The 13,727-nt window shown below is 45.8% G+C and overlaps 1 protein-coding gene across 1 annotated transcript; it reads right to left on the bottom strand.

Moving 5' to 3' along the window:
- Nucleotides 1-7,070: 7,070 nt before the first annotated feature.
- On the bottom strand, nucleotides 7,071-9,480 carry LOC113134375 (extracellular calcium-sensing receptor-like). The gene is made up of 5 exons (XM_026313743.1): nucleotides 9,228-9,480; nucleotides 8,636-8,841; nucleotides 8,285-8,506; nucleotides 8,056-8,179; nucleotides 7,071-7,975 (listed from the first exon to the last, which is right to left on the bottom strand). Exons 1-5 carry the CDS (start codon nucleotides 9,478-9,480, stop codon nucleotides 7,071-7,073), a joined length of 1,710 nt encoding a protein of 569 aa, XP_026169528.1.
- Between the last annotated feature and the right edge of the window lie 4,247 nt (nucleotides 9,481-13,727).

The raw sequence follows: 13,727 nt of genomic DNA, 5'->3' as shown, positions 1-13,727 counted from the left end.
TAAATGTAACATCATAACAATGTATCATCATAAATATTAATAATGTGTATTTCTTTATTTTGGGAGCAACCCTCTGGGCTATCGCTATGGGTCATATCATCTCTTCGTGCGAGGGTAGGCCCCCCTCTCCCAAACCAAGTGTCCACACGTCCACAGCTCCCATATATAAGGCGGTGGTTCAGGCGAGCTCTTCCCTAAGAAAACGAACCTGTCTTTTCTCCAGCCGGCTCAAGGGACCAAGCGATCACTCTAGAACTAGTGATGCATTTAGGCATGTATGTAGGGTTAGGACGCAGAACTGGTGCACTGCGATCCTCCCTGATCTGAAGACCTTCCGGGGATACTGATAGAGCCGACAGATCGCTGACTCTCTTTGCGGAGGCCAACGCCAGCAGAAGAGAGGTTTTTCCAGATAAAAAAAAAAAAAAAAAAAAACGGAGAGGGACCTGCTGTAACCAGTGTTAATTTCGTTGACGATGTATTGTCATTATAATTTTCGTCGACAAGTTTTCACTGATGAAAACGAGACGTTAACTAAATTAAAATATATTGACATTTTCGTTGACTAATAAAAACCAGACAAAAATGTGAATGAGGGAAATTTTTAGAAAAGATCCAATCAGAATCAATCTTCTTAGACGCACATGCACATCCTAAAAGTAACTGATCCACCTAGTGACGCGGGATACGCAAGTACACGACATCATCATAGCCTGCACTGGGTTTCTGTCTGACTTAAACTATAATGAAATGGCAACAGCTGGGAGAAAACAAAGAAAAGATATATGGGTCAGTTTCATGTTTGATGCAATGGCGTTACTGCTAAATACAGTTTTTCTTTTAAATATTTTGGAGTTGCAATTTTGCTTTAAAATTGAAGAATGTCATATGCAAGTTATAAACGATGCATGTCTAAAGTCTTTTATGGAAAGTCTATATTCCATATATGTTTAATGAAACTTGTTTTTCATTTCATTATAATTTAGAATATTTTGTATATTCAATAGTTTTACTAAATGACACGTAAATTAAACCCAACAATTTAAGTGTAAACTAAATCTCCAGCCGGCTCAAGGGACGAAGCGATCACTAAATCGACCCAATAGATTTAGTCATATTTTAGTCACCTGCTTTGTTTTAGTAGTAGTCTAGTTTTAAAACTAGACTAAATATGACTAAAATAGTCATAAAATAGTGACTAAAATATGACTAAAACTAAAATTGCATTTTAGTCATAAGACTATGACTAAAACTAAAATAAAATCTGCTGTCAAAATTAACATTGGCTGTAACTGCTCGAACGAAGCGTCCGTGAGAGCACGTAAAACCACAGTGAGGTCCCATTGCGGAGCCAGGGGACGTGCGGCGGGGCGCTGCCTGCGCACTCCCCTCAGAAAACGCTTTGTGAGCACTGATCTGTTGCTGAACCCCTCATGGCATGAGGAAATAGCTCCATCTGTTTAAATGGTGCTAAATATCAAGATTCTCTCCAGTGATAACTGGAGAAAAGACAGAATCGCTGAAAGAGGGCATGCAATGGAAGAAACGCCGTTCTCCGTGCACTATCTCTCAAACGAAGCCTATAGAGGCCCATACGACGCTGTAGTGGACCGGGCGTGCGCCCCTTGTATGGTGGCGACAACACCAGCTGAAAACCCCAAACTCTCTAAGCGGTTCCTCTCAGGAGCCAAACCGTCAGCCTAATCTTATTACCGGAGGGCTGATTACCACGCCCCCTGCCTGCGACAGAGCATCCTCCCTCCATGGAATCTTCCAGGGGGAAGATGCCCGCATGTTGTACCAAGGTTGCACTGGTAGCTGGTCTCCTGGAAATGGAAGAATTCCCTGTGTTGAGATGTGGAAATACACATCCTTGGTGACTGCACCGTCGGAGCTGGGCCGTCGTTAACATGTGAAATCTCTTGACCTGCATTGATTTGTTGAGACGCGTCAGATCAAGGACGGGCCTCATCTCTCCCGATTTTTTGGGAACCAGGAAATAACCGGAATAAAATCCACGGGCCACATTCACCGGTGGAACAACAGAAACAACTCCCTTTGATAACAGATTTTGCATCACCATATGAACCTTCGCTGTTTGCAGGGGGTTCGGGTATCGGGGTAGACCAGGAGCAGGCTAGCCTAGGAGCCGTGGGAGGCCGCTGAGGAGCAGTAGGCTGGGACGGGGAGTGAGCCAGGACGGTGATTTTAATAGCTGCAGCGGCGGTCTGGAAGGTACACTCATGGCACCTGTCCACTAGCTTAGCAGCTAGCACGTCCCTCGGAGTGCAAGGGCAGGCCGCTGCCTGGCCCGTAGCACACACTTTGCTCCGAACAGAGAGGCCAGGCTCTGTTCCAGTGCTGGGACCGTGGGAAAATCCCCTACCATTAGGTCAGCCACCTGCGTGATGGGGGAGAAGGTCGACAGCGGAGCTTTTATCTTGGCTAGCTCCAACGCTGCCGTAGAGAGGCAAGCAGACATGGTAAGTGATCGAGGCCAAACAGGTACACGGCGTGGCACCTGCCGCAGGTTGTACCAGCCCAACACATAACGAAGTAGTTGAACCAGCTCAGGAGGGACACTTAAGATTTGGTTGACGGTTTGGCTCCTGAGAGGAACTGCTTAGTTTTGGGGACACCTGTTAGCTGCCGTCATGATAATACCTGGGAGCTCTTGTAATAGCTGAGCCATGGCTGGAAGAAGCGTCGAAGAGGCCTCAGCTAGCACGCTATCAGCAGACATTTGCGCAGCGCATTGGAGCACAGTGACTGACTCTGGGTACAAGACTCTGGGTACAAGACTAATTCCAGGATGTGTTCGAGCTTGTCATCCCGGCTGGGAGTTACCTCTGTGGGGAGAGAGAAGGGGGAAACCATGGGAGCGGAGGGCAGAGCAAAGGGAGGAGACCTCTCTTCGGTCTGCCAGCACTCTTTGGCGGCAAGAATGAAAAAGTCCGCTCTCTGTTGGAGTGCCTCGAGGGGCAGCCGCTTGCAGAACGTGCAGTTTGCCCTTGGGGTGAGAGCTCTACCAGCGTGTTCCGCTCCCATGCAGCCCACGGAGCGGGGGTGCAGGTCGTCCCAGAAGATGTAGCCTGTACCACACTCGCCGCAGATTCTGGTGACGCCGCAGACTGCCGAAATCATGATGTTCGAAGATCTTGTCCTCAGTACCTAGGCTGAAGAAAAAAAAGGGAAGATCTCGCCTGACCCACCGCCTTATATATGGGAGCTGCGGACGTGTGGACACTCGGGCGAGCGGGGCCAACCCCAGGTGGGCATAAATGAATTTCTCTTCAGTGCGCAGGTGAAAAGAGGGGATAAGACCTGTAGCGATAGCCCAGAGGGCTGCACACCAATGAGACAGAAGCAGTTAGTCCCTAACATCTTATGTCAAGAACAAGTCTGCACAAGTTTGCATCTTTTCATGAAAAATGAGAAACATCAGATTGATGTAGTCATAAAATAGTGACTAAATATGACTAAAACTAAAATTGCATTTAGTCATAAGACTATGGACTAAAACTAAAATAAATCTGCTGTCAAAATTAACATTGGCTGTAATGCTCGAACGAAGCGTCCGTGAGAGACGTAAAACCACAGTGAGGTCCCATTGCGGAGCCAGGGGACGTGCGGCGGGCGCTGCCTGTGCACTCCCCTCAGAAACGCTTTGTGAGCACTGATCTGTTGATGAACCCCTCATGGCATGAGGAAATAGCTCATCTGTTTTAAATGGTGCTAAATATCAAGATTCTCTCCAGTGATAACTGGAGAAAAGACAGAATCGCTGAAGAGGGCATGCAATGGAAGAGAAGAGAAGGAAACGCCGTCTCCGTGCACTATCTCTCAAACGAGGCCTATAGAGGCCCATACGATGCTGTAGTGGACCGGGCGTGCGCCCCTTGTATGGTGGCGACAACACCAGCTGAAAACCCCGAAATCTCTAAGCGGTTCCTCTCAGGAGCCAAACCGTCAGCCTAATCTTATTACCGGAGGGTGATTACAGCCCCCTGCCTGCGCAGAGTCCTCCCTCCATGGAATTTCCAGGGGGAAGATGCCCGCATGTTGTACCAGGTTGTACTGGTAGCTGGTCTCCTGGAAATGGAAGAATTCCCTGTGTTGAGATGTGAAATACACATCCTTGGTGACTGCACCGTCGGAGCTGGGCCGTCGTTAACATGTGAAATCTCTTGACCTGCATTGATTTGTTGAGACGCGTCAGATCAGGACGGGCCTCATCTCTCCCGATTTTTTGGGAACCAGGAAATAACGGAATAAAATCCACGGGCCACCTTCACCGGTGGAACAACAGAAACAACTCCCTTTGATAACAGATTTTGCATCACCATATGAACCTTCGCTGTTTGCAGGGGGTTCGGGTACGGGGTAGACCAGAGCAGGCTAGCCTGGAGCAGCGTGGGAGGGGCCGTGAGGAGCAGTGGCTGGGCGGGGAGTGAGCCAGGCGGTGATTTTAATAGCTGCAGCGGCGGTCTGGAAGGTACACTCATGGCACCTGTCCACTAGCTTAGCAGCTAGCACGTCCCTCGGAGTGCAAGGGCAGGCCGCTGCCCGGCCCGTAGCACACACTTTGCTCTGAACAGAGAGGCCAGGCTCTGTTCCAGTGCTGGGACCGTGGGAAAATCCCCTACCATTAGGTCAGCCACCTGCGTGAAGGGGGAGAAGGTCGACAAAGGAGCTTTTATCTTGGCTAGCTCCAACGCTGCCGTAGAGAGGCAAGCAGACATGGTAAGTGATCGAGGCCAAACAGGTACACGGCGTGGCGACCTGCCGCAGGTTGTACCAGCCCAACACATAACGAAGTAGTTGAACCAGCTCAGGAGGGACACTTAAGATTTGGCTGACGGTTTGGCTCCTGAGAGGAACTGCTTAGTTTGGGGACACCTGTTAGCTGCCGTCATGATAATACCTGGGAGCTCTTGTAATAGCTGAGCCATGGCTGGAAGAAGCGTCGAAGAGGCCTCAGCTAGCACGCTATCAGCAGACATTTGCGCCGCGCCATGGAGGGAATGGGGTGGAGCGAGTGACTCTGGAAGTGGCATAACAAGGAGATAGAGTCGTCTGACTCTGGGTACAAGACTAATTCCAGGATGGGTTCGAGCTCGTCATCCCGGCTGGGAGTTACCTCTGTGGGGAGAGAGAAGGGGGAAACCATGGGAGCGGAGGGCAGAGCAAAGGGAGGAGACCTCTCTTCGGTCTGCCAGCACTCTTTGGCGGCAAGAATGAAAAGTCCGCTCTCTGTTGGAGTGCCTCGAGGGGCAGCCGCTTGCAGAACGTGCAGTTTGCCCTTGGGGTGAGAGCTCTAACAGCGTGTTCCGCTCCCATGCAGCCCACGGAGCGGGGGTGCAGGTCGTCCCAGAAGATGTAGCCTGTACCACACTCGCCGCAGATTCTGGTGACGCCGCAGACTGCCGAAATCATGATGTTCGAAGATCTTGTCCTCAGTACCTAGGCTGAAGAAAAAAAGGGAAGATCTCGCCTGACCCACCGCCTTATATATGGGAGCTGCGGACGTGTGGACACTCGGGCGAGCGGGGCCAACCCCAGGTGGGCATAAATGAATTTCTCTTCAGTGCGCAGGTGAAAAGAGGGGATAAGACCTGTAGCGATAGCCCAGAGGGCTGCACACCAATGAGACAGAAGCAGTTAGTCCCTAACATCTTATGTCAAGAACAAGTCTGCACAAGTTTGCATCTTTTTCATGAAAAAATGAGAAACATCAGATTGATGTCTTTGTTCAATACTGGACCCAGACTACTGTTGTACCGACACACAAACAATTTGGACAGACTCTTAGCATTCAGTGCTGAAACACTGCAGAACATAGTTAAGAATCATTGGTATCATATTTTCACCTGAGATTACTGTATGTTAGTTGGGTGCAGTCCTCTGGCTATTGTTTATTGATCCTATCTTGTTTTCACACCAGTGCGCTGAGTGCATTGAAACTGAGTATATTGAAACATTATATCAATCCAGAGACAGTTTTATAACATCTGGAAAACTGATATGAGCCCTAACCTTTGACTAGCAGTGTATGTCCTTCACGTACAACACATATCATACGCACAAGAGTCCTCTTTCAGTCAAGCTGGAAATATGTCTCAAGAGGAGAGCACCATGGTATGATGTGAATTTTTTTGGCTTCTCCACCAGTGACAGCAGCTCCTTCACCAGTGCATGGAAATGAGTACCCAACAGCTAATTCTGACTGATTGGACCGTCAGTATGTGCCAAGCAGCCAAAATTGACAGTGGCAGCTGACTGACTGAGAGATGCACTAGAGAGACCTGTCAGACAACCTAAATGCTAAAACATCCTCGGGAGAAGAAGGAACAGGTTACCCCAGGTGGGGAAGCCATCAGTTCTTCATACATCCTCATTGTGGCAACAATGTTAGAACAGGCAGGATACAGTTTAGAGAATGGCATGTTTAATAGTCTAGCAGGACAAATCACGAGCAGACCATCCAGGACGGGTCGATTTGCAGCCTTCCTGATGGCTTTATAACCACTGAGCAAATAAGTTACACAACACATGAATCATGGTTATACAACATGTTTAAAGAAATCTAATTAGTAAGAACCTGTGACTAGCTGTGTCTTCGTGCAATCCCCTGCTGACATAAAAACAGCGTGTTGAACACATCAAGGGTCTTTGTTGAGTTCAAACAGGGAGGACATACAGTATACACTAGTATGTAAAAACGAATGTGATAAACAGCTTACGCTCTATATTGTACTATATGTTGCCATCTTAAATATCTCCAAACCTCAGAAACTGTCCTTGGATTGATTTTGAATAACCTGCTTCAATCTGCATCAAACTTATGTCTATTTCCTGTATGTCATAGAGAGGTACTGTTTTGTCAAAATATCAAGAAATGATTTCTGTCACATTTACATTGTGAGATTTATTCACTTTATTCTATATTTTTTATCACAGAATGAAAATGTAATTATGAAATGAAACGATATTTTAAAAGGAAATGACAAAATTCCAAATAACATAATCTTAACAACAACAAAACAAAGGCAACATTTTGTGAAACTGTACTAGGGTTGATTTTTGTTCATCAGATGTTTCTTGGTGTTCTTCTCTGGCTTAAACAAAATGATAAAACACTTTGGAACAAATATACACAATATTAGTCCAAAACTGGAGGCCAGAATGGCAAATATCTCCACAGCCACAGTAAACTTCCCAGGAGAGCTGACATATGCTGGGATAAAAGTGATCCAGACTGCACAGAATATCAGCATGCTGAAGGTGATGAACTTGGCTTCATTAAAATTATCAGGCAGTTTCCGGGCCAGGACAGCTAACACAAAGCAAAAGACAGCCAGCAGCCCTATGTACCCGAGCACAGCCCAGAACCCAATAGCTGAGCCTAACGAACACTCCAAGATGATTCTTTCTTTGTATATGGTGAAGTTTTTCATTGGAAAAGGGGGGCTAAAAATCAACCAAACACTACATATTAAAACTTGGATAAATGTAAATAATATTACAGTCATTCTTTGCTGTAGAGGACCAAACAATTTCATGATATTACTACCTGGAAGTGTAGCTTTGAAGGCCATTAACACCACCATAGTTTTCCCCAGAACACAAGAGATACAGAGGACAAAGGTGATCCCAAACGCTGTGTGGCGCAGCATGCAGGACCACTCAGAGGGTGCTCCAATGAAAGTTAATGAACATAAGAAACACAGAGTCAGGGAGAAGAGCAGCAGGAAGCTCAGCTCAGAGTTGTTGGCCCTGACAATCGGGGATGTTCTGTGTTGAAAGAATATAGTCGCTGTTATAATGGCCAGACAGGCACCACCAACTGAGAACGTAGCCAGGATGACTCCCAGGATCTCACTGAAGGAAAGAAACTCTACAGGCTTGGGAACACATGTGTCTTTCTCTGCATTAGGCCAGAACTCATTGGGACAAGGGAAACAATCAGTGGAATCTGAAAATATAAATCAAAAAGGACCTTTAGCAGTCCCATCATTGATGTGGTGATATACATGAGAAAACAATGGATTTTACCTGTAGCATTGCTAATCTCTCCCTCAGGACATGGTACACAATCATAACAGCAGATGGGTTTTCCTTTCTGCAGCACTTTATGAGTTCCTTTAGGACAGCTGTCAGTGCACACTGACACAGGAACCTGACAGACACAATACACAATGACAGAATCACACAGATATGCAGTTTTGATACAACAGCTGATATGATTCAGTTCACCAATGTTGAATATATCAATGTTCCTCACTTGTGTCCTGCCTTCCACCCAGGTGATGTTCCTGTTGATATGGAACTCCTGGCCCAGTGGCAGTGATGCATCATATTGCCCTACTGTCACAAACACAATGCTGCCACTCTCACTTTTCTGCCAGTTAACCAGCTCATATGTGGCCACAGGATCCCCATTGGCATCAAATGACACAGGATAACCATTTTGGGAAAAGTTTACTTTCTTCAGATGATTAAGAACCTGTGAGGACAATGAGGGAGGAATAGCAACAAACTGTGTAAAATAAATAAGAATAGTTCTTAATCTCATAAAAGTGACATCATTGCTAAAGAAGGGTATGGGCTTCTTCAATTATTCACTTGAACTGACCTGTTTGGGCTCTATGCTGCTGATTCTGTCACACTGAGTTGTAGAATTAGTCTCCTGACACACTGCATTATGAATGGCATGTGCTATTGCATAAACAGCCTTGTACACCATGTTAGTGATTCGGAGCTGAGATGTGTCAGTGTACGGGTTCTGGAGTTTCTTTATGTCCTCAGTTCCATCACACACTTTCTTGTCTGTGGCAGCACCTACAAACATACAGAGACAGTAATATAAGACTTACAGTTTTGACAATTATCCACACATCTGTTCTCTCGTTTATCTTTCCAGGTCTCAGAAGGGCTGGCGCCAGTCCCAGCCGACACACGAGCAGTAGACAGGGGACAGGGGATCTCCAGTCCATCACAGGGCTGACATAACAAGACAAACAAGAGACAGACAACAACTCACATTCACATTCACCAATTAACCTAACCACAATCGGCATGTGTCTGGACTGTGTGAGGGGAACTGAGTACCTGGAGAAAACCTCAACAAAGAAAACAACACAACCACATCAACACAGCTGTGATTATCACTTACGTTAATGTAAAAAAAAAAACACACACACGCACACATTACATAAGTTTCTCACTTTTTTCCAGTCTGCAGTTGAATGCACTCTCCCAGAATTCAGTAAGAATTGGGGAGGCTGTCACTTTACTGGGAGAGAGATCCAGCAGGAAGTTTCTCAGTCCTGGGATGACAGATTTCTGAATCCCAAATCCAACGGCTCCAGCACAGAATGTGAAACTAGACATGTCTGGGTCAGACACCCAGGCCTCACTGCCTATCCACTGACGAGGTGGGGAAGTTTCACGAGACAGCTCCTCCAGCAAGATCCTCATTTCTCCAGAGGCTGCAAATGCAACAACAACCATAGCTGTTGACCTGGAGACACATTACAGTGCATTTTATTATACTAATATTAGCACTTATCACTTTCTCTTACAATTATAAACACAAAGTATAGTTTAGTTTTCAGTTTTTTGAATCAGAAGTATTGTCTCACTGTTTTTATTATATGACTGCAACAAAGAGAACATAATTTCCTACAAAAATGTTCTATATTTTCTTCTATTTTCTCTCATTGTATATCTTTCTTTTCAATTCTCTTTCTGTGTGTGCATGTGTGTGTGTGTGTGTGCGCGCGCAGGATGAGAACACAAGCACAATCAGAGATATAGAAACCTGCGGATAACATCAGCCACTCTCTGGATCCTGCTACGTGCGTTGGTCCGATAGAAAGATTCAGAGTATTCAACACAGATCCCCTCTTTGTGTGCTGCCTCCAGAAAAGATGCCATGCCATTATTTCCATAGTCTGAATCTGACCGGACAGCACCTATCCAAGTCCAGCCAAAGTGTTTCACCAGCTTGGCCAGAGCAGCAGCCTGGAAATGGTCACTGGGAATTGTTCTGAAGAAATTCGGATACTGACGCTTATCAGAAAGGCATGCACAAGTGGCTAAGTGACTCACCTGAAGGAAACAATACAGCATAATACCGTAATGATACATTATAAAGTCAATATGGGCATATTTAGAAAAAAAACTAGTTTGTCAAAAATGTTAAATATTTACTTGAGGAATATTAAAGGACCCAATGATCTGTGAAATGGTGATGGATGGTGTGGACCCAGATTCACCAACAACAGCCATCACCGTACCAGATTTTGAGCAGTTATCTCTGGTATAAAACTCAGGGTCCAGGCCATTAGAAAGCTGAAATGCCACATGCACTGCTATAGGCACTGAGGCACATGAGTCATAGATCAGATAACCGAGCCTGATGCCTGGGAGCAGCTTTGTACTGTTGTTAATCTCCTCAATGGCAAAGACCATTGCACGTGAAAAACTCAGTCCACGGCCGTTAATGCTGCACACAGATACCCATGTCATTGTTGAAATGCAGGATAAGTGATAAAAACAATTCACAATTTTCACAGTATAGAGTATAGAAATTTACAGTTACCATTGTAGTACTGCATTTGTTACCAGTACCAGTACATCAGACTTCAACAACACACATATATTTTTAGTTAAGAAACACAAAAATGTTAATTTTGACCATATAGGCATAACCTGATATTGTTATGAATACTTGTAATTGGTATGAGCTAATATTGATTTGGCCCTTAATGTGAAACAGAAGAAATTATTTTTTAAAGTATTCAATAGTACACAAAAACTTTGCAATAACAACATCCTTCAAATGAAAACATGTCACACACAATATCACATCCTTTTATCCCCCATTGTTCCCTCTTACTAACCTCCCTCTGCACTTCAGTGGCTGCCGCACTGTGGTGTAGTTATACTCCACTGTTTGTACATAAAGGTGTATAGAGAAAACACCCCCAATAACATAATCACCATCCATTGAGAAGGCAGAAGGAAGAGTGGTACCTTGCAGTTTACATTTCACAGATGAAGCCTCAGCACTGACCCCAGCAGCAGCTCTAATCTCTGTGCACCCATCACTTTGTTTCAGACCATCCCCACAACCATTCAACGTAAGAGCTGAGTTCAACCCAGTCAAACCCAGAGCTAATCTCAGACCAATAAAGAGAAAAGAGATCTCCATCTCTCAGGTGCATCTGTGCACAAGTGTGTTTTCACTGGTTTATAAAGGTTTTCTGACACAAGTCTCTTGCTCTCTGCTGTTCCTCAGCCTACATCAGAAGAGGGGGGCCCTTATCTCGTTTGTTTTATTTAGCTCAAATTATTTTACCCACCCAGGGTAGGCCCCCCTCGCCCAAACCAAGTGTCCACACGTCCACAGTTCCCATATATAAGGCGGTGGTTCGGGCGAGCGCTTCCCTAAGAAAACGAACCTGTCTTTTCTCCAGCCGGCTCAAGGGACCAAGCGATCACTCTAGAACTAGTGATGCATTTAGGCATGTATGCAGGGTTAGGACGCAGAACTGGTGCACTGCGATCCTCCCTGATCTGAAGACCTTCCGGGGATACTGATAGAGCCGACAGATCGCTGACTCTCTTTGCGGAGGCTAACGCCAGCAGAAGAGAGGTTTTTCCAGATAAAAAAAAAAAAAAACGGATAGGGACCTGCTGTAACCAGTGTTAATTTCGTTGACGATGTATTGTCATTATAATTTTCGTCAACGACAAGTTTTCACTGACGAAAATGAGACGTTAACTAAATTAAAATATATTGACATTTTCGTTGACTAATAAAAACGAGATGAAAATGTGAGTGAGGGAAATTTTTAGAAAAGATCCAATCAGAATCAATCTTCTTAGACGCACATGCACATCTGAAAAGTAACTGATCCACCTAGTGACGCGGGATGTGTGAGTACACGACATCATCATAGCCTGCACTGGGTTTCTGTCTGACTTAAAGTATAATGAAATGGCAACAGCTGGGAGAAAACAAAGAGAAGATATATGGGTCAGTTTCATGCTTGATGCAATGGCATTACTGCTAAATACAGTTTTTCTTTTAAATATTTTGGAGTTGCAATTTTGCTTTGAAGAATGAAGAATGTCAAATGCAAGTTTTTAACGATGCATATCTAATTTTTGTTCTTTTATGGAAAGGTCATATTCCATATATGTTTAATGAAACTTGTTTTTCATTTCATTTTAATTTAGAATATTTTGTATATTACAATAGTTTTACTAAATGACACTTAAATTAAACCCAACAATTTAAGTGTAAACTAAATCTCCAGCCGGCTCAAGGGACGAAGCGATCACTAAATCGACTAAATCTAAATCTAGAGTACTACTAAAACAAAGCAGGTGACTAAAATATGACTAAAACTAAAATTGCATTTTAGTCATAAGACTATGACTAAAACTAAATTAAAATCTGCTGTCAAAATTAACACTGGCTGTAACGGCTCGAACGAAGCGTCCGTGAGAGCGCGTAAATCCACAGCAAGGTCCCATTGCGGAGCCAGGGGACGTGCAAGTTTCTCTCCAGTGATAACTGGAGAAAAGACAGAATCGCAGAGAGAGGGCATGCAATGGAAGAAACGCCGTTCTCTGTGCACCATCTCTCAAACGAAGCCTATAGAGGCCCATACGACGCTGTAGTGGACCGGGCGTGCGCCCCTTGTATGGTGGCGACAACACCGGCTGAAAACCCAAACTCTCTAAGCCATTCCTCTCAGGAGCCAAACCGTCAGCCTAATCTTATTACCGGAGGGCTGACTATCACGCCCCCTGCCTGCGACAGAGCATCCTCCCTCCATGGAATCTTCCAGGTGGGAAGATGCCCGCATGTTGTACCGCGGTTGTACTGGTAGCTGGTCCCCTGGAAATGGAAGAATTCCCTGTGTTGAGATGTGGAAATACGCGTCCTTGGTGAATGCACCGTAGGAGCTGGGCCGTCGTTAACATGTGAAATCTCTGGACCTGCATTTATTTGTTGAGATGCGTCAGAACCAGGACGGGCCTCATCTCTCCCGATTTTTTGGGAACCAGGAAATAACGGGAGTAAAATCCACGGGCCACATTCACTGGTGGAACAACAGAAACAACTCCCTTTGATAACAGATCTTGCATCACCATATGAACCTTCGCTGTTTGCGGGGGGTTCGGGTACCGGGGTAGACCAGGAACAGGCTAGCCTAGGAGCCGTGGGAGGCCGCCGAGGAGCAGTAGGCATCTGGTCTGAGGAGGAAGGGGTCGGAGCCGGAGCTACCGCTGGTTGAGGGGGATGACAGGAAGCAGGAGCTCGGGACCCAGTGAGATGTCTCACCCTCGGGCGATAATCATGGCTCCCTCGCCCTGTCCAAGGGGTGCGAGGGGGGGCCGTCACATGGCGTCGCAACCTCTCCGCCTTGTCTGTGGAGGATTGGAGCTCTATAACCAGCTCTTGGAAGTGTGGTCCAAATAAGCCGTTGCGGCGAATGGGACCCTCCAACAAATCTTTCCTCACCGTCTCTGGGATGGGAAGGATGTGTAGCCAAATATTCCGGTGCACCATTGTCTGCCACGTGGTGATGCGGGCCAGAATAGCGCCTGCCATCTTGCTAACCTCCTTTGAGCGATCAGCTGGGAGGGCGTCAGGGTCCGCCGTGAGCTTGGACAGGGAGTTAGCCAGGACGGTGATTTTAATAGCT

This window comes from Mastacembelus armatus, chromosome 13, assembly GCF_900324485.2.
Source record: "Mastacembelus armatus chromosome 13, fMasArm1.2, whole genome shotgun sequence".
NCBI lineage: Eukaryota > Metazoa > Chordata > Actinopteri > Synbranchiformes > Mastacembelidae > Mastacembelus > Mastacembelus armatus.
This window is presented reverse-complemented; position numbering and strand designations above follow the sequence as displayed.